General features: G+C 46.7%; 1 protein-coding gene across 1 annotated transcript in view; it reads right to left on the bottom strand.

Moving 5' to 3' along the window:
• LOC137299846 (protein AF-10-like) overlaps positions 1-21,374 on the bottom strand; it is a 123,359-nt gene continuing 101,985 nt past the window's right edge. Inside the window, 8 exon segments of the mRNA XM_067968778.1 lie at positions 1-2,595; positions 3,482-3,676; positions 5,307-5,415; positions 11,749-12,134; positions 13,619-13,707; positions 15,823-16,011; positions 16,608-16,738; positions 17,451-17,523. Of these exon segments, the coding sequence (XP_067824879.1) occupies positions 2,560-2,595; positions 3,482-3,676; positions 5,307-5,415; positions 11,749-12,134; positions 13,619-13,707; positions 15,823-16,011; positions 16,608-16,738; positions 17,451-17,523 (1,208 nt within the window). The 3' untranslated portion in view covers positions 1-2,559.

The raw sequence follows: 21,374 nt of genomic DNA, 5'->3' as shown, positions 1-21,374 counted from the left end.
TTTGTCTTGGGGTGGGGAGGCCAGGGGTGGGTTAAGAGGGAAGAGCTCAAGAAGAAATTATCCTAAATCAAAGATGCATAGCATTCAGATTTCCATATAAAGTGCAAGGTATTTTTCAGTAAGAAAGCAAAGACCCATCACAAATCAGAATCTGATCCCCCTCCTCAAAATCTATCGGTCGGGATCTTCCTACTTCTGGGCTTGCTGGACGACCCGGTTAGGTGGGAAATCAGCGGCTCCCGACTGTAAAAGCACAAGTTCTCCAGCTACATTTGAAATAAAAAGTACTACAGCTGCTTTTATATTGAGTGAGGCCTGTGGTACCTCCTGGGCCTCGCTCAGGGGAGGACAGCTCGACAGATTGACTTGAAAACAGGTCTCCCTGGCCGCCAAGCTTGGCCGAACTTACTCTCGGGTCGCCAATGGCTGTGCGACGGGCGTGCGTTTGGAGCAGGTGGTTCTCACATGGCACGAAGCCCAATATAAACGCAGCTTCAGCACAGCGCTGTTTCTGAACAAATAACGGAGAGAGTGGAACACCACATACCAACCTCAGCTACGTTCGGATTCAAAGTCAGCTGGCAGAGATTTAAGTCTGCCTCCTGAAAATGCAACGGAGCTTTGCCAACAGGACCTGCTGGTGCTCTCCAAACTCCTGGCCCTCCAGGAAACTCCAGATCCCAGGCCCTCTGGGGAGCCCCAAACTCCAGGCCCCTCAGGCAGCCAATAAGCCAGTCTCCACACAATGTTCACAAAGCTTTTATGACGACAACATAATTTCCTATGTACTGAAATGTCAGGCTTGACCCATCAGTGAACGAAACAATCAAAAACATTAAACAGGTCAACGACGACATGGTGGTAAAGTGATAATAGATGCATTGAAAAGTCAGACTGAATTAACACTCTGCGGGAGCAGTGCGAGGGCTCAAGTTTATGGTCTTGAGTTGGTCGAAGGGGAGAGGAGATGGCAGTGGGTTCACGGAGATCAGCAGGAATTCCAGTTTGCGTGTTGGTCTACCTTCTGAGCTGGAGAATGAGACATGTTGGGAAGCAACTCACAGAAACCGGGCAGTGCTTACAGAGCAATTAAAAAAAACTGCAGGTCAGTCAGCGTCTGAAAGAGAAAGGTAGGTTCGCGTTTTGGTTGAGACCCCATATTCTAAACGGCCTTTCTCTTTCAGATGCTGCTGTGCATTTCCAGCATTTTCTCGTATTTTAGGTTTTCAGCATTCTCTGTCTGTGGAAACCTACTGTTACCCTTTAGTCCATGTCTCCCATTCTCAACTCCCTTGGCTGCTTCACCGCCCTAATCAAAACGAACAGGGGTGTGACCCATTACCAGGCTTCTGGTAAAGGTGCTTTGTACTGCCAGCTGCCAAGCGGTGTAAAGGAATGGAACATCGCTGGGTTAAAATCCCGGAATTCGCTACCTAACAGCACTGTGGGAGCACCTTCATCACACGGACTGCAGCGGTTCAAGAAGGCGGCCCACCACTAACCTTCTCAGGGGGCAACTAGGGATGGGCAATAAACGCCGGCCTTGCCAGCGACGCCCACATCCCCGAGAATGGAGAGAGAAAAACCCTCCCTCCCTGTGTGAAAGTGCCTGGCATCGCTTGCCAACATCCCCGTAATATCCCAGGCAAACATCTGGAGCCCATGGTACAGGGAGCTGTTAAGTCACAAGCCTGTGCCTGGCACACCGTCTCAGCATTCCCAACTCCAGATATTTCCGCTGGGCCAGTTAGGGCTGTTGATCATCCGGAAATTTTTTTTTTTATTATTAAAGAGGAGGGTTTTCTCAGTCCGAGCTCAGGATGCAGACAGCAGCAACCTCCTCTCTCTCCAGCAAAACCCAAAACACCCACCGCCTCTGATTAAAAGATATTAAGTCTACGGCCATCGCTCTTTTGACAGCAGCCCGTGTCGCAAATTAGAAAATAAAAATGTACGTATCCACACAAAAATAAGAGAAAAAAAATTACAATATATATCACCGAAGGCCATGTGAGGGAATGGTTAGTCACTCAGATACCACAGATATTGCTAACCACACGCTCCGACGGATGGTCACCATCTTAGACGTCTTTCCCAGCCTCTGACTTTGCGTCTAAAGGTGATTCTCCGATTTCTGTGTTCCGTACAGCAGCAATGATCCATTTTCCTAATTGCAACCACAACGGCAGAATCCAATTTCCACTGCTCGTGATTCCGTTGACTCGTGTTACGATGTAGGGACGTCCCTTCACCGCTGGTTGAGAGAAAAAAAAAAGACGCCAGAAAAGCTTCAGTTCCTCCCACCTTCCCTCCCCCACCTCCCCAAAACAAAAAGCATTCTTTCCATTTTTTTTTCCTGAGAGGATGCAACGTGTTCACTTGTGCAACTTGGCTCCAGCTTGGTTTTTTTTTGCGCTTCCATGTGCAAGAGCCCTGTCAGTCAGCAGCAGATATCCAAGGCTGTACAACTCTTGACCCGTGACCTTTTGACTTCAGGAAACGAAGTTGTGAAGGAGCAAGATCCCAAATCGTTGCGCCCAATGACCAGTCGCGATGTCGTCAGCTCTTTTCCTGGTTGACTTTATCGTTCAGCCTCTTACAAAAAAGGGCGACAAATGAAAGATTATTTATCAGATATCTGGGAGATTCGTATTGATTGGCTGGCAGAGTATTGCAAAACCAGACTCATCCTTTGGGAGTGACAGGCATGCATTTCAGGTTCGATTAAAAATTTACTGTTAAAAAACGACATTATATTAAATAAATCTCATGTAAGGCGCACTTCCTGTCCGCGGACCTTACTGTTGTAAGGATGTTTGCTTCTACTTTTCTGTCACCATTTACCATTTAATGTTGCTATGTCAACATTTCCCATCATAAATTGCAATGTCAACATTTCCCATTTAATGTTGCTATGTCAACTGTCACAGTGTAGGCACAGGCTCCGGCCACTAGGTGGCTCTACGGAGTGAGTTTTTGAAGTCTCTCTTCCAACTCTGTTTTGTATATTAAAAAAATATATTCATCACAGGCAACACAAATATAATGGGGCTAGGGGGAGGGGGGCCAGCACCTCCCTGTGTAGATGCAGAGAAACCACCAATCATGTCTTTTGTTGGAGTCTTTAATTCAACATAGTGAGGGCGCAGAGCGGAGGGGGGGTGGGGGTGGAGCAGAGCGGAGGGGGGGGTGGGGGTGGAGCAGAGCGGAGGGGGGGTGGGGGTGGAGCAGAGCGGAGGGGGGGTGGGGGTGGAGCAGAGCGGAGGGGGGGTGGGGGGGGAGCAGAGCGGAGGGGGGGTGGGGGGGGAGCAGAGCGGAGGTGGGGGGGGGGGGGGGGGGAGAGCAGAGCGGAGGGGGGGGGGGGTGGAGCAAGAGAGAAAAAGAGGAGCAAGAGGGTGCGAGGAGGAGAGAGGAGAGAGAGGCTAGGAGACCAGAGGTAAGAGGACTGTGTACATGATATTTATGGAAGTTTGAAGCTTACCTGAGCTTTCTGTACACTGCCGTCGGTGTGAACGGAAAGGAAAGAGTTGTTTGGACCCGAGTGGACAGGCAGGGATGGAGATCCTTGTGCGAGATTATTGACGGGGAGTTGTGACGTTCCAGACATCTGCAGCCGCTGGAGCTCCCGCTGTCTGTGCTGCTGTTGCATCATCTGATAAACCAATGCTTGCTGGTCCTGAGTCAGAGTACAGGAGATACCACATCACCCCTTCAGACATGGTTCCTTGCTGACAGATCAAAGAATCTGCCACGGTTTTTTGAGCAGGTTCATTTGGCAAATACGCTGTTCAGTGTGGGACTGAATGACAAAGGCCAGAAAGATCCCAGCTTCAATTTCTAGTCTATTCTGAGCTAGCAGAAGTCAGGGCTGGGGGAGGGGGTCTATACAATATGCCTTCGTTCCCCTCAGTTGCATAGAATTACACTGAATTTACAGCACAGAAACAGCCCAACTGGTTGATGCCGGTGTTTATGCTCCACACGAACTTTCTCTCTCCCTACTTCATCTCACCCTATCAACATATCCTTCCATTCCTTTCTCCCTCATGCGTTTATCTAGCTTCCCCTTAAATGCATCTCTCCTATTCTCCACAACTACTCCATGTGGTAGCGAGTTCCACATTCTAACCACTCTCTGCGTAAAGAAGTTTCTTCTGAATTGCCTATTGGATTCTTTAGTGACTACCTTATATTTATGACCACTAGTTTTGGTCTCCCCCACAAGTGGAAACATCTTCTCTACGTCTACCCTATCGCACCCCTTCATAAAGACCTCCATCAGGTCACCCCTCAGCCTTCTCTTTTCTAGAGAAAAGAGCCCCAGCCTGTTCAGCCTTTCCTGATCGTTATAACGTCTTAGTTCTGGTATCATCCTTGTAAATCTTTTTTTGCACCTTCCTCAGTGCCTCTATATCCAGTTGACAGTGTTCCTCCACCCCTGCCTCAGCCCATCTGCTGCTGAGACCCTCATTCATGCCTTTGTCACCTCCATACTATTCCAATGCTCTTCTGGCTGGTCTCCCAACCTCCGTAAACTTCACCTCATCCAAAACTCTGCAGCCTACATCCCATCCCGCACCAAGTCACACTCAACCATCACTCCTGTCCTCGCTGACCTACAATGACTTCTGGTCTCCCAACTCAAATTTAAAATTCGCGTCCTCATGATTACATACCTTCAGGACCTCACTCCCATCTCTCTCTGTGTAACCTCCTCCAGCATGACAATCCCCACCCCCTCCCCGAAACCTTCATTCTTCTGACTCCAGAGTCTTGTGTATCCTTCCCATCCCTTTGAACCTTTGCCCACTACGCCTTCAGCAGTGTAGGCTCCACGCTCTGGAATTATATCTCTAAACTTTTCTGCCTCTCCGGCTCGCTCTCCGACTTTTGAGACCTTTCTTAAAATCCACCTCTAACCCCTCCCAATATCTCCTCCTTTGACTCAGCATCCACGTGTCTCTGAATGCCTTGGTGAAAGTACCTTCGGATGTTTTACTAAGTTAAAGGCACTACAGAAACGGAAGTTGTCATGTTCCATTTTGGCCGCCTAATGTCATTATCAAGCACGTCCACTTGAGGCATGACGTGGTTAGATGCAGAACAAAGTTCCCTCTACTCTGCCTAACAACGTGCCTCAGCCCCAACTCTAGAAAAGCGTCCCCTTCTGCACACCAGTGTGTCACTTTTCCATTGCCCACCATCAGCCATCCCTTGGCGCCTTTCTCGAGTGAGATTTCCAATGGATGCCAAACTGGGACACTGTGGCCGCTTCACCTTGACAAAAGAAATGCACCGAACCTTACCGGAGTGAGCTGCTGAGAGGTCAACAGCTGCTGTAGCTGCTGCTGCTGCTGTTGTTGATACAGGAACTGTCTTTGCTGGTCAGGAATCTGGCCCATTCCGGAGATGTTGCTGTACACGCACAAAGAGACAAACTTCAGCATTTCTGGGGCGACAAACGGTTGCACAAAAACATACTGCTACCTTGGGTGGATTCACGTATTGGATGCCATGACAAGGAGGCGTACTTTGAAGAGACCGTGACTAGGGGCAGGTGTTGCATGAGATTGATCCTGGTGTTTGTTGGCGGTGCAGTGACCTGGAGAATTTACACCAGGTGCCAAAGCCAGGTCGGCACTGGGATTTTACATAGAATCTACAGCACAGAAGTGCACGCGTTTATGGTCCACACGAGCCCCCTCCCTCCCCTCTTCATCTAACATTATTGGCGTGACCTTCTATTCCTTTCTCCCTCGTGCACTTATCTAGCTTCCCCTTAGTTAAAGTAGAGCAGAGAATTTTGGTGAAGCACAGAATGTTGGGCATTCTGTGGACGAAGGAGAGAGAGAAATAAAGTGAGAGAGATAGAGTGAAAGATCGAGAAAAAGAGAGAGAAAGAAGAGAGAGATTACTCATACTTTACCTCTATTATTATGAAACTCATTGTCTGTCCACCATTAGCTGCAGAGGCAGAAAACAATAAACTGCAGCCCTGTTAAAGTGTATCAGGCCTGATAAATAAGCCTCATGACAAACTAGAGCTGCGTCATAGCCCAAGACACGATACAAGGAGCTGAAATTACAACCAGAGCTCTAATCTGTCAGCTGTAAGACCTTCCTCACGTTTTCCTGTCCGAGTCAGGCTATTAGGAGGCCCGTCACAGACAAGCAGAAGAATTTCCATCTCCCTTGCCTCGCTCCACCTGCCCCCCCCACCTTACCCCACTCACAAAACTAGCTGAGCACCCATACGATAACAAGTACAAGGAATTCTTTCTTTGTTCCTGAACAAAGCAGCCTACGAGTGTGGGAGTGTGTGCAGTGTTATGGGAAGCTCACTTAGTGTAGCACAGCTGGTGTCAGCGCTCTGGTCTCGGAGTCAGAAGGTCATGGGTTCAAGTCCCATTCTAGAGACTTGAGCACATAATCCAGGCCGAGGCACCCAGTGCGGTGCTGAGGGAGTGCTGGACTGCTCGAGGTGCCGTCTTTCGGATGAGTTGCTAAACCAAAGCCCCGTCTGCCCCCTCAGGTGGACGTAAAAGATCCCATGGAACTATTCGAAGAGCAGAGGAGTTCTCCCTGGCCAATATTTATCCCTCAATCAACGTTACACACAGATTATCTGGTCATTATATCTTTGCTGTGTGCAAATTGGCTGCCCCGTTTCCTATACAACAACAGTAACTACATTTAAAAAGTATTTAATTGGCTGTAAAGCGCTTTGGGATGTCCTGAGGTTGTGAAAGTCGCTATATAAATGCAAGTCTTTCTTTCTTTTTAGTAGTCATTCATGGGAGTACAGTCTACTTCTGATAATTGTCATTTTTAGCACTACTTTGAATTAAGCAATGTAAATAACACAGCAAAGTAGGAATTTAGTACTTTAAATATCAGACTATGTATAAATCATCAGGTAATTTGAATGAAGCAACTTGAATTAAGAGTAGACTGATTCCACAGGTTGAGAAGAGGCAATGGCACAGCACTACAACAACAACTTGAACTTATATAGCGCCTTTAACATAGTAAAAGGTCCTAAGACGCTTCACAGGAGCGATTATCAAACAAAATCTGACACCGAGCCACATAAGGAGATAATAGGGCAGGTGACCAAAAGCTTGGTTAAAGTGGTAGGTTTTAAAAGAGCATCTTAAAAGGAGGAGAGAGAGGTAGGAAAGCGGAGGGGTTTAGGGAGGGAATTCCAGAGTTTAGGGCCTAGGTAGTTGAAGGCACGGCCGCCAATGGTGGAGCGATGAAAATCGAGGATGCGCAAGAGGCCAGAAATGGAGGAGCGCGGAGATCTCGGCGGGTTGTAGGGCCGGAGGAGATTACAGGCTCCTCACTTCACACAAGTGCGCTGTGTTATTAAAATGCAAAGCTCGGCCTCTGTAGTCCATCTCGGAATGAAGGAATCAGGCAACAAAGAGATTGCTTGCTCTCCAAAACCAGGAGGAACAAAGTTATTCATCCCAGAATGCCAATGTGATGTAAAGTGGAGGGAAAAGAGAGAAAGAAATTGCTGACATTGGGTTGTAGGTTGAATTGTGGGAGGGGGTTTGAAGGGATTTCAGATACAAATTAGAAGCTCCACAGATTTGAGATCGGTTTATCACCTGTAGAAAAGATTTTGAGCAACGAGGATATGTTGCCATGCCCATTTTCTACCATTAGAGGGAGCTCTGCTCGCAACGAAGCTCATTGAGAGCCTCTGGTGGCTGACAGCTGGTACTGCAGCATCACAGCACCTGGTCAAAATAAATGTCCTCACACTGGTCCGTCAGGGTGCCCCATTAACCCCCGCCACGCATGGGTTTCTGCATCTGGAGGAGGCATGAAGCCTCGTGGGCAAGTCGGCTGACACTCGCAATGCAATACCCGAGGGAGTGCTGCACGGTCGGAGGTGCCGACTTTCGGATGAGACGTTGAACCTCTCAGGCGGCCGTCAATGATAGCATGGCACTATTCGAAGAGCGGGGGGCGTTCTCCCCGGTGTCCTGGCCAATATTTACCCCTGACCGACATCACTAAAAACAGATTATCTGGTCATCGTCACCTTGCTGTTCGTGGGATCTTGCTGTGCACAAATTGGCCTCCACATTTCCTACATTACAACACGACCACACTTTGAAAATACTCAATTGGCTGTAAAGCGCTTTGGGGCGTCCTGGGGTCGGGAAAATTGTAATATAAATGCAAGAATTTCTTTTTCCTCTCCACAGTGCTATGTTCCAGCACTAGCGATGTGTCTTGTCACCACATTCCAGATCTCGCCCTTTAGATGAAACGTTAAACCAAGGACCCGCCTGACCATCGACAAGAGGAGTTCTCCTGCTGTCTTGGCCAATATTCCTCCCCCATTGGTCGCAATGTTAACGGATGCCACTGTTGCTGAATTGGCCATCGCAATTCAAAAGTCATTCATTGAATGAGGTGTCTTGAAGTCGGTAACCAGAAGACACAGATTTAAAGTAATTGGCAAACAAGCCAGAGGGGAGATGAGGATAATTTTTTTTTTAACACAGCGAATTGTAATGATCTAGAATGCACTGCCCGAAAGGCCGGTGGAAGCAGGTTTAATAGTAACTTTCAAAAGGGAATTGGATAAATACTTGAAGGAGAAAAAATTGCAGGGCTATGGGGAAAGAGCAGGGGAGTGGGACTAATTGGATAACTCTTTCAAAGAGCCGGCGCCGGCACAGGCACGATGGGCCGAATGGCCTCCTTCTGTGCTGCATGATTCGATGAAGTGATATTTTCTTCATTTCGAACAAGATCTGGAAGCCTGTTCCACAGGTGACAGGAGAAGCAGTGTCTGAAGCTTTTGCATATTCCATTCACATATTTTCCCAGATTAACAGAACACCGAGGTTCAGCTAGACTTGTTCTTGCTCTCAGGGAAAAAACCACCAGAGTCATAATTTAATTCAAATCATACCGACTCATTTGCATAACATGACATCATCCTACTTGCCAAGGGGCAGCAATTACTCACTCCTGATAAAAATTCAAATTAAAGCAACCTAAGCCAACAGCAAGAACGAGAAAGACAGATCACGGTTATATATTAAACATCGAATCATCAGGTTAGTTTGCTGATTAAAAATATGGCACCGTCTTTGAACTACCCTCGAACATTCAAGCTGCCCGGTAATCCATCCCTTTAAATTAAATCAAACATTTCTACTTGTACATTCCAGACTCGACTATTCCAATGCTCTCCCTGGCCGGCCTCCCATCTTCAACCTTCCGTAAACTTGAGTTCATCCAAAACTCTGCTGCCCGTATCCTAACTCACACCAAGTCCCGCTCACACATCATCCCGCTGTGCTCGCTGACCTACATTGGCTCCCGGTCCAGTAATGCCACGATTTTAAAATTCTCATCCTTGTGTTCAAATCCCTCCGTGGTCTCACCCCTCCCTATCTCTGCCACCTCCACCAATCCTATAACCCTCAGAGAACTCTGCGTTCCTCCAATTCTGGCCTTCTGTGCATCCCCGATTTCCTTCGCCCCTCCGTTTGCAGCCGTGCCTTCAGCTCTGTAATTCCCTCCCTAAAACTCTGCCTCTCTCTCCTCCTTTAAGACGCTGCTTAAAATCTACCTCTTTAGAATCATAGAAGTTTACAACATGGAAACAAGCCCTTCGGCCCAACATGTCCATGTCGCCCAGTTTATACCACTAAGCTAGTCCCAATTGCCTGCACTTGGTCCATATCCCTCTATACCCATCTTACCCATGTGACTGTCCAAATGCTTTTTAAAGGACAAAATTGTACCCGCCTCTACTACTGCCTCTGGCAGCTCGTTCCAGACACTCACCACCCTTTGAGTGAAAAAATTGCCCCTCTGGACCCTTTTGTATCTCTCCCCTCTCACCTTAAATCTATGCCCCCCCTCGTTATAGACTCCCCTACCTTTGGGAAAAGATTTTGACTATCTACCTTATCTATGCCCCTCATTATTTTATAGACTTCTATAAGACCTCCTACTCTCCAGGGAAAAAAGTCCCAGTCGATCTAACCTCTCCCTATAAGTCAAACCATCAAGTCCCGGTAGCATCCTAGTAAATCTTTTCTGCACTCTTTCTAGTTTAATAATATCCTTTCTATAGTAGGGTGACCAGAATTGTACACAGTATTCCAAGTGTGGCCTTACTAATGTTTTATACAACTTCAACAAGACATCCCAACTCCTGTATTCAATGTTCTGACCAATGAAACCAAGCGTGCCGAATGCCTTCTTCACCACCCTGTCCACCTGTGACTCCACTTTCAAGGAGCTATGAACCTGTACTCCTAGATCTCCTTGTTCTATAACTCTCCCCAACGCCCTACCATTAACGGAGTAGGTCCTGGTCAAGTGTTTGGTCACCTGTCCTAATGTGTCCTTCTTTGGCTCGCTGTCAATTTCTGTCTGATTACGCTCCAGTGAAGCGCCTTGGGACATTTTACTACATTAAATGCGCTATATAAATGCAAGTTGCTGTTGTTGTGTCCAAGGAGGAGTAACGTGCCACAGGTGGTAAAGCAATAAATTACGCTCTTCCCTTCCCTCACCCCCCAACAACTTCTTATCCACCCTACACAATTGCTCTCCCCATTAATTGAAGCACAGAAAGACAATGTCAGAAGCCATGCACACCACCAGCCTGCCAGCTGGCCAAGCGACAGATGACAGTGAATGTCCATGAGAGGAGGAGGAGGGAAGAGATGAACTGAAACACAAGGCGAATCAAGCACGTTGGGAGAGGGGTGCCTGTGTATAGTGAGGCCTGTATATCTGCTATGCTCCTGGCCTACTCGTGTTGCCAACCTTCCAGGTTTGCCCTGGAGTTTCCAGGAATTACAGATTCATCTCCTGCGAGTTGGAGGCAGCAGGTCATGTGATGAAATCTCCAGGAATACATCCAACCAGAGTTGGCAACTCTGTGGCCTACTGTTGATGTTACACTAGGCCCATCATTGATGCGCCTTCATCAGATTTACTTTCTACAGTTTTAAATCTAGGGAAAAAAACACACATGTTTGTATACTCCCAAATTCAGAAGCCTCAAATATTCTATCGTTCTGCTTGTCTTTTACCAAATTTGTCTAGTCTCCTCTAGATGCCGTCTCTTAAACTTCTTCACCCTACTGGCCGTTCTTGAAGTGGGCGTCTAGACAGCAGACTACTTGACTTGAGGGAGCGAATGACGACTGAGTCCGACCGTGTCCCCGTCCAAGGTGCACACAATCACATACGCCAGCAGGAGTCACTGCGTAGTGAGAGCAGCGATCTCTGCACAGGCCAGGGATCGAATCTGGAACTTCCCAGGTCTGCATGGCTCAACACCATATAATGCACCAGTGTTCTTGGCCAATATTTATCCCTCAACCAACATCATTAAAACAGATTATCTGGTCATTATCACACTGCTGTTTGTGGGACCTTGCTGTGTGCAAATTGGCCGCCGCCTTTCCCTCCATTACAACAGCGCCTACACTTCAAAAGTACTTCACCGGCTGTAAAGTGCTTTGGGACGTCCTGAGGTTGTGAAAGGCGCTATATAAATGCAAGTTCGTTCTTTCTTCACTACACACAGCGCCAGAGCTGTCCAAGACTTCCTTTTTCGTTTGTCTAATAGATCTCACTACATTCTGTCCACAGAGCCAATACATTGCTGTTTGATCACACACACACACACACACATTAGGCAGCACCATCCGAATGAGGCCTGCCTGCCCAGTGAAAATGACGTAATCTGACCTGTTACAGAGGCTTGTTGACAGTGGAACATTAAGGGGTGCAGACGTATGTGGGAGGGAGTTATGGGTCGGTGCCACAGATGCAGACGATTGGATGACACCATTCAAAGGACCGACAATACCGTTGATGGCCAACTGGTTCCCCGGCGGGCATCCCATCATTCCGCCCACCGCGAGTGTGGTGGAAAATGTGGACGTCGTCGTGGAGACGCTGCCTCCCAGGCCTCCCGTGCAGGTCCTGGCCAGGCCGTTGACTTGCTGCTGAATTGCGGTCATCCCAGGGATCTGGAGCGAGGCCGGACTTTGCTGCGGTGGGGGCAACGGAGGGGGGGTACTCTGCAGGGATGAAGATGAACTGCTTCTACTGTGGCAGCCAGAACGGAGGTCCTACAGAAAGGGAGAGAAAGATCCCATTAAACTCATATATCGGATTTGACCCTTGAATAATAAATATTAATAATCCATGCATTTGTATAATACCTCATCACACCGAAACATCTCTCAGCACTCCACGCAATCAATTTTTTCTTTTCTCAATATATGAAAAAGGGCTCTTTTTCCTAGAAAAGAGAAGGCTGAGGTGTGACCTGATTGAGGTCTTTAAGATTATGAAAGGGTTTAATAGGGTAGACGTAGAGAAAATGTTTCCACTTGTGGGGGAGTCCAAAACTAGAGGTCATAAATATAAGATAGTCACTAATAAATCCAATAGAGAATTCAGGAGAAACTTCTTTATTCAAGAGAGTGGTGAGAATGTGGAACTTGCTACCACATGGAGTGGATGAGGTGAATAGCATGGATGCATTTAAGGGGACAGTAGAATTGAAGGATATGTTGATAGGGTTAGATGAAGTAGGGAGGGAGGAGGCTTGTGTGGAGCATAAAGACCAGTATAGACCCATTGGGCCAAAAGGCCTGTTTTCGTGCTGTAAATTCTATGTAATGAATTACTTTTGAAGTCCAGTGACTGATATGCAGGTAAATGGGTGTGCCATTTTATGCACAGCAAGATCCCAAAAGCAGCAACAATGGATGACCAGATAATCTGGTCTTGTGTTAGTTGAGAGGGGAATGTTAGCCAGGGCTCCAAGAAAACTTCCTGCTCTTCTTTGAAGAGTATTATGGGGCCTTTAATGACCCCCCCTCCCAAAAAAAGTGAGAGCCTTTGACTCAGTGGTAGTCTTCCCGCCCGAGTCAGAAGGTACAGGGTTCGAACCCCGCTCCTGACAGTCCCGGCGAGTGGAGACTGGAGCTCCAGCTCTGAATTCTGAGTTGGCATTCAGCGGGGTACTCGCAACCAGTGGGTGTGGGTGGCCCCTCCTCCTATCATCCTATGGGTTGTACGAGCCCTAAAACCCTTCACCCATATATATGACTAACCACCCTGTCTGTTGGTATAAAGATGGTTACGGCCATGGGAGGAATGTTCATGTCACGGCCTGTCAGACTGTTAATCAGCCTGTGAATCCTCCCACTACATCCCACTATTCTCCAAGGGAAGACAGTGATGATATGGAAACAACATTATCCCCCAAAAAAGGCAGATGGGAGCTCCTTAGACAATGCTGCACTCCCTCAATACTACACCACTGTATCGTCTTAAAGAGAATGGAACGTTTTCTTAAGTTTAAGTAGACGACTTCACTACAACCTCACTTATTAATGTCTCACTTATTAAAAGGTGTAGATTTTCTGACTATTGCTCGCTTAACAGAGATTGAAAATGTGCATTAATGATGCTCATTGTAAAATTAGGTCAGCTCTTTACAAAATGGTCCGGTGAAACCCTCCAGTCGAGTAGAATATTGTAAAATGTCAGACCCCAAGATTGCAGAAAGGACGAGACACTCCCAAGACAGTGTATTAAATACCTCTGATGATGCGGAGAGGGAATTCTCGGTTATGAAGCTGCTCTTTGAAGGGGGACTTTTACTGCTGTTCAGCAGATCAGAGCTGCAAGCTACACCCACAGAAAAGAGGAAAAAGACACTGATTAACAGTCAACCGAAGCCACTCATTAAACAGGACGTCGTTGTGCCAAACACCTTTACAACACAGCAGCAGACTTTATCTAAATGGAAATTGGTTCTTTCAAATCGATAAGGTCTCATCATATCTCTAAGGGCACCCCGAAGAGCTTCTCATCCAACGAATGTACTTTTGAAGAGCAGTCATCGTTATTATGTAGGAAAACACAGCCGCCAATTTGCACACAGCAAGATCCCACAAACAGCAACCACCATGAATGACCAGATAATCTGTTTTTTTTTGTTGCTGTTGGTTGAAAGATGGGGGTAGGATGCTGGCCAGGACACCAGGAGAACACCACTCTCTTCTTTAATTAAAACCACGAGATCTTTCACAACCACCGGAACAAGCAAACAGGCCCCGAGTTTAACGTCTCCACTGAAGGACACACCATAAGGCAATGATCACGTAAGTGTGACTCAATAACCAATTTTTAAATCATGTGGGAACCTGGGGTCGTTACTCACATTGCACAGCTCCATTTATTTATCCAAGAAAACAGAAAATTGACAATCATGCTTATAATATTCAAACGGGCCGATATTACAGTGAGGCCCACGGGTTTATGGGACTGAATAAGGCAAATTCCATTGTTACTGCATGGGATTCTGGCAATTTTGCCAGTCTTTTATTGGGTCGCATTCTGCTATTCCATGCATTTTTAAACATGGAAACCACAGGACCGATGCAGTCAATATTAAAATTATTTCTCTCTTTCATATAGTTCCATTACCTCTTTTAGATACATAGAATTGTACAGCACAGAAGGAGGCCATTCAGCCCATCATACCTGTGCTGGCTTTTTGAAAGAACAATCCAACTGGTCCTACTCCCCCGCTCTTTCCCCATAGCCATGCAAATTTTTTCAATTCCCTTCTCACTGGGCCTTCCAAGTGCTAGTGGCCATTATTTGCATGTGAACCTTAACAGCGAGAGCGCTGGTTGACTATCAGACTGTGGAGGGCATCATAGCTGGAACTCCACACAAAGGATTTTCCAGTAGGGGTTGCTGGACAACGACTTAAGAGCAGGAACACTGGCCAAATTCTCCCTCCCTGTCGCAACTGCACTGCAGCCAACCGTAGCACCCTCAACTGAGATTAGCTACCTTAGCGCAGACCGGGAATCGTACCTGGGACCTTCTGCTCTCCATGGCTCAGAAATGGGAGACTTGACCTCTGAGCCATTTGGGAAAGCCTAGAGGATGGGTTGTTCATCACAAAAGTATTAAAAAGGGAGCCAACTGACCTTATTTTATGGACAAACTCGGACGAGGAGCAATCTCCTTCTCTTGCCTACAACCAGTTCACTGCGTCACCAAGAGTGACAACACTTTTAAAGCAAGACTATTTTGTAGGTTACCCTAATGGCAGAGCGAGTAGCTGATCCCAGCTGTGTTGGCCTCAGGGGTGTTACAACTGGCCTTAATGGCCCTGTGTTGGGCCCACAGATAAGGAATGGCCCTGTGTGCCAGTCAGGCTCCGGTAGGTCATACAACTGGCCCCAAGTCCTGTGTGAAGCCTGAACAGTTGAGTGTGTGGGAGGGGGAAATCATTTGAGCCTGAATCTGATCTCGCCCGTGCACTGCAATCAGAAGGCAGCAATCGGAAGCAAGAACTGGACTAGTTTTGATTGCCTAGGAGGTCGGATAGGAATTTCCCAGACTCTCCCCCTCCCCGCTCCACGAATTGGCCAGGGTTTTTAAATCTGGTTTCTCGTCTCTCCCAGGAGATCACATGATTTCCTGTGTGGGCTGGGGAGTGCATATATTGTGATACACAAGGTGTCACAAATTGTGTGGGACATGCGGGATGGACCAGAGGGTCTTTCCCTGTCTGTCATTGTTTGTATGCTCGTAACCCTGGCTGTTTCTTCCATTCCCTAGCCCAAGGCCCCCGCTGAGGCGGACTGTAGCACCCAAGCGATGTCCCGGCTGCGATCTGCTAAGAGCACAGACCGATAACCCAGCCCTGGCCCTTTGCGACACCTGTAGTTCAGTCACACTCTTGTGTGATTAACCAGTCAATCGCAGAGAAACACTCCTTACCATTCTGGGAGTTGATTAAATGTGCCTGGGAGGATGGACCATTGCTGGACGTCACACTAGCAAAAGGGACGGAGAGCTGGACATTCAGCAGCTGAAGACGCTCCTTCTTTGCAGAGAGATTCATGATCTGTTCCTGTAGACGTCGATTATCCAGCTGAAGCAGGTGTAATGATTTTAACATGTCCACAACTAGGGGGATTAAAAAAATTAATTTAGTTTGTCTTCCCCCCCCCCCCTCAAAATGTGCTCAATCAGAACCAAAGCAATCAAGCAGCGTAAAATTAATTCATCTTCACAATATTTTCTCCCTCCCTTTCCTGAAGATATAAACGCAAGCTGGGAATCTTGCTCAAGTGGCCATGCACGCGTGACCCGAAGGCCGTGAACACTGGAAGCAAGAAGAACTTTCATGTATATGGTGCCTTAACCTAATAAACGTCTCAAGATGCTCCATAAGAGGACAGAACAGATGATGACCACTAATACAAGTATTAGGAGAGCTGGCCAAAAATTTCTCATCTCCCCTCTGGCTCTTCTGCCAATTACCGTAAACCTGTGTCCTCTGGTTACCGCCACTGGAAATAGTTTCTCCTCATCTACTCTCTCAAAGCCCTTCATGCTTTTGTACACCTCTATGAAGTCTCCCCTTAACTTCCTAGATAGTAGGGCTAGAAAGAATCACCACCAAGTCCCGCCCTCACCTGACTTTCATGCACAGTTTACAGCTGAACTCACAGCACAGCGGCCTGACATTCAGATCGTTGATATACTGGGCAAGTACTTACTGTCAATGCCTCCGTCTCCGTTCCAGTGCTTGTCCAGGAGTTCTTCTATGTTGGATGTTGTCTGTGGTACATTCTCCAGCCGGCTCGGTATTGTCTGATCGTAGAGTATGGAGAAGCCACCAATAGGCGAGCTGTAACATTGGGGGAGGGGGAAAAGAGTTGAAAATTGAAAGAAACAATGTCCCTTTTTTAAATATAGAAATAACGACACTTGCATCTAGACAGTCCCTTCACCTGACTGAAATTTCCCAAATCACTTCACAGTTTTGAAGGCAGAACCAACTGTAGCATCCCACAAACGGCAATGAGATGAATGGCCTCCTTCTGTGCTGTATCATTCTATGATTCTATTATAACTCCCTCCCTAAAGCTGTGGCTAGCGTCTTCCTTCCTCATCTTGAAACACATTCTCAAGACCTATCTTGATGTGCCTTTGGCCAGCTCTCCTGGCCAAAGGCAAAATGGTCATCATCTATTCTAAGCCTTTTTTTTTTAGTGGTTTTGCTTAAGGAATGCTAGTCAGGCCACCAGGAAAACAACTCCCTGTTCTACTTCAAATGGTGGCATGGGGTCTTTAATCTGGAAAGACATACTGGACCTCTAAATGCTGGGGGTCAATTGGGGCTTTCAAGTCTGAGATCGATAGATTTTTGTTAGGTAAGGGTATTAAATGGAATAGAGGTACAGATCAGCCATGGTCTGATTGAATGGTGGAGCAGGCTCGAGGGGCTGAGTGGCCCATGCCTATGATGGTCCGCATGGCATTGCTCGTCTTTGCATGGCTACGCTCGACATGCCACCTTACATACAAAACACAGAGGTATGAAATAAAGTAACATTTACGTTGGAGATAGACTTCCTCTGGGAGAGCTGCCTCTGCACACAAAGCTGCAGTCATTATCATCCAGATCCGGTTCTGAAAAAGCAAATAAAACAAGAGCAGGGATTAAAATCAGATTCTTAGAATAAAGAATTTTACACACACCCGACCTCAGGGTCCAGCATGAACCCGATCTCTGCAACCTCGCCCGGTCCTACAACCCTCCGAGAGCTCTGCGTTCCTCCGACTCTGGCCATTTGTGCAGCCACCAACCCTCCCTCCCTCCCCACCCCACTGGCGGCCATCCCTTCAGCTGTTTAGGTTCCTACGCTTTGGAATTCCTTCCCTAAACCTCTCCGCCCCTCTCTCCTCCTTTAAGACGCTCATTAAAACCTACCTCTTTGACCAAGCTTCCTGTCCTAATACCTCCTTCTTCGGCTTGGTGTCAATTTTTGTCTGATTACGTTCCTGTGAAGTACCTTGGGGCATTTTACTACGTTAAAGGCGCTATATAAATGCAAGTTGCTGTTGTTTTCCCAGTTTATAAATTCATTAACAATATTTTTTGTTAACAAGAAGTCCCTAATGATTCGATGGGTTTGATACCAGGTCACACAGAACCAGAAGGTCCTCCGGGTTTGATACAGAGTCTATGTTGAGTCGGCTGAATGATTGTCCTGCCCACATGTGCTCAGTACTTGGGGTGCTGCAATTAGCTTCAGTACCTTGGGCTCAGACAGGGAAAAAGGAAGTCAGGAACCAATTCCCTAATGTGTTTCCCAGGAGGAGATACTGGATAGTATCAAAGGGGGGAGGAACCCTGGCTGATTTATCCTCTCTTTAGCCCAATGGTCTTCAGGCCTATTAAAAGAAGAACTTGCATTTATATAGCGCCGTTAACGACCTGAGAATGTCCCAAAGCGCTTTACAGCCAATGGAGTACTTTTGAAATGCAGTCACTGTTGTAATGTAGGAAACATGGCAGCCAAATTGCACACAGCAAGCTCCCACAAACAGCAATGTGATAACGACCAGATAATCTGTTTTTTTTTAGTGATGTTGGTCCAGGACACTGGGGAGAACTCCCCTGCTCTTCTTCAAAATAGTGCCATGGGATCTTCAACGTCCACCTGAGAGGGCAGACGGGGCCTCAGTTTAATGTCTCATCCCAAAGACAGCATCTCCGACAGTGCAGCACTCCCCTAGTACTGCACTGAGTGTCAGCCGGGGATTACGTGCTCAAGTTTCTATTGCAGTTGAGGTAAGCCAACTCAGCACAAACCTCTGGCATCTTCCTGGTCTGTACCGCTTAACTTGACAGCGGACAATACATTTATCAAGTGGAGAGCAGATGCAGAATGATTGTTGTTATTGTAGTCTCCATATTAACAACAACTTGCATTTATATAGCGCCTTTAACGTAGTAAAAGGTCCCAAGACTAAGGCAGAGAAGGCAAATGGATAGTAGAGCGTGGAACATTACTCTCAGACAATGTCTATAAAGCAGGTAAGTTTCACCCTTGTGGCTGATATAATTTCAGCCCCTAGAGTAAATTACAGCCTTATTACTCACTCCCGAACATCCATAATCCTGTGCACTGTAGCAACGAATAAATATTTTAATTACAAAACAAATGAGACAGCAAACCCCATGAGCAGCCCGGTTCCAAAACAAAATCCCCGTTTCAAAAGATGCTCCCATCGCCTGTCCGCTGTGTGGGCGAATGACGGAAGAAATTAATAAATAAAAGAGGAGTTCCGTAACTGAAAAAAAGAGGTCCACGTTATTTTCTTGTGTGGGCCCCAGCATAAATCACTGAAGTAAAGACATAGCTGAATGATTGTCCTGTGCACATGGGGCTTATGATGTCTGATAGATCGCTCAGCCAGTTTTGGTGCCCATGCAGTGTGTTTGATCTCTGGTTCACTGCAATTCTTTATTTATCTTCCCCTCCAATCACTTTCCACCATGGCTGCTGTTTACTTTCCCTGGCCGATTGCAATGAATCCCTAATCAGTCTCGACTGCCACTCCCCAAACGTCCATTCAATGGGCCTCGGCTCCACTTTCAGCCTCCTGGCTTTATGCAGCTTTTCCTTTGGCCAGAGTGGCTTGACTTCCCGACCTTTCACCTCTGCCTTTCCAGCTATGTACAGAGGTCAGTCCTTTGAGGCCTTGTAGAAATTCTTTCGTTAGCGTCAAAGAAAAAACAGATTTTCAATTCCGACACCCAATGTCAAATGTTTAATTCGCTAATATTGAGCTATATTCCTCAAAACTGTGCTACTCCTTCCTACAATCTTCAGGCTTTTAAAACTCAAAGCTTGATATTATCTAAATACTACTTCCTAATTTACCCAAATCATCTCTTCTAATCATTTCAACTTTAGTAGTGTCTTGCAGTAGCACCGTGGCTCTGATTGCCCATGGAATTGCACACAGGGAGTCTTCAGTGAAGCAAGATTAAGGGGCGAGGGCTAATTAGACCAGGGCCCACAGACGTAATTTAGCTCCCATTTTAAAATCAGACATTCTGTCCTTATTTGTGCTCAATACCTTGAGTTTTAAATAGTAAGCCTGACAGCGGAGAAGTAGAGATGGTTGTAGCAAAGCAGTACAGGCTGAGGATGGAGGACTGAGGCGCTGTAGTGGCGCCACTGGCGGGAGGATGTAATTACAGCGTGACAAGTTTACATACGCGATTCCTGTTATAAATGTAGACGTAGGAATTTATAACATGAAAAACTGACAGGATGCTGATGTCGTTTTTAACATATTATCAGTCGATCTCCCGTGTCGCTACACACAGAGTCAAGACCAAGAATACTCTTCCAGGTGGAGCACGGTTAGAGGGTGGGGGATAATTGGACCAAGACACAACAAATGGAAATCAGTCCCTATTTATTGGCTATGAAGCGCTTTGGGACATCCCAAGGTCATGAAAGGCACTATATAAATGCAAGTCTTTCTTTCTTTATTTTGTTATAGATTCTGTCCTTTTTATATTTACATTATAAATTCCCATGTCCCCATTTCTAATGGGAACTGCCTATGTAAACTTGTCACACTAATTACACCCTCCTGCCAGTGGTGGACTGCAGCGCCCCCCTCCAACAGGTGGAAAGTGTAATTGCAGCCTGATAAGTTTACATGGGCAGCTTCCACTATAAATGTGGACAAAGGAATTTATAATTTAAGAAATTGACAGGAAGTGCATGTATGCATGCTAAATCTATGGAGTTTTTGGGGACCTATGGCATACTTAATTCTTCTGGTCTTCAGTGTTTGAGAAATTATCAGGTTCTCCCCCCGATGGCTCAATGTGGCACTGAGCAACAGTGGCCTGGATGGGCCCACATTAGATTCCCAGATGCTACTGAGTTAGATGATCTGAGCTATTAGGGAATGCTACAGTTGCCCCGGGATAGAAAGGGGTGGGAGAAAGAAAGAAAAAATTAGCCAAGGTTCACATTCTTCATCTCCATCCAGTGATCTGTGCTGGAAAGTACAAGACAAAAATGGGCTCGCCTGTGATGCTACCTGTTGTTGAATAGGCTAAAACTCGAGCCTAGATTTTCTGATGGGCATTATTTCAAATGCTGGGGTTAACCCAAAAATGCTGATCAGAAAACTTAGGCCCCACGGGGTCTAGATTCCTACATGAGGAATGGGTTTTGGTTACAATGTCTATGGAACAAAACTTTGGCAAGCAATGGTGCCTTCAGGAAAGGAGAGAGAGGAGGAAGAGAGGAGGGGTGGTAAAGAGAGAGAGAGAAAAGAGAGAGAGAGAGAGAGAGAGAGAAAAAAGAGAGGGAGAGAAAAGAGAGAGAGAGAGAGAGAAAAGAAAGCGAGAGAGAGAGAGAGAGAAAAGAGAGAGAGAGAGAGAAAAGAGAGAGAGAGAAAAGAGAGAGAGAGAGAAAAGAGAGAGAGAGAGAAAAGAGAGAGAA

Source organism: Heptranchias perlo, chromosome 30 (assembly GCF_035084215.1).
Source record: "Heptranchias perlo isolate sHepPer1 chromosome 30, sHepPer1.hap1, whole genome shotgun sequence".
NCBI classification, from domain to species: Eukaryota; Metazoa; Chordata; class Chondrichthyes; order Hexanchiformes; family Hexanchidae; genus Heptranchias; species Heptranchias perlo.
This window is presented reverse-complemented; position numbering and strand designations above follow the sequence as displayed.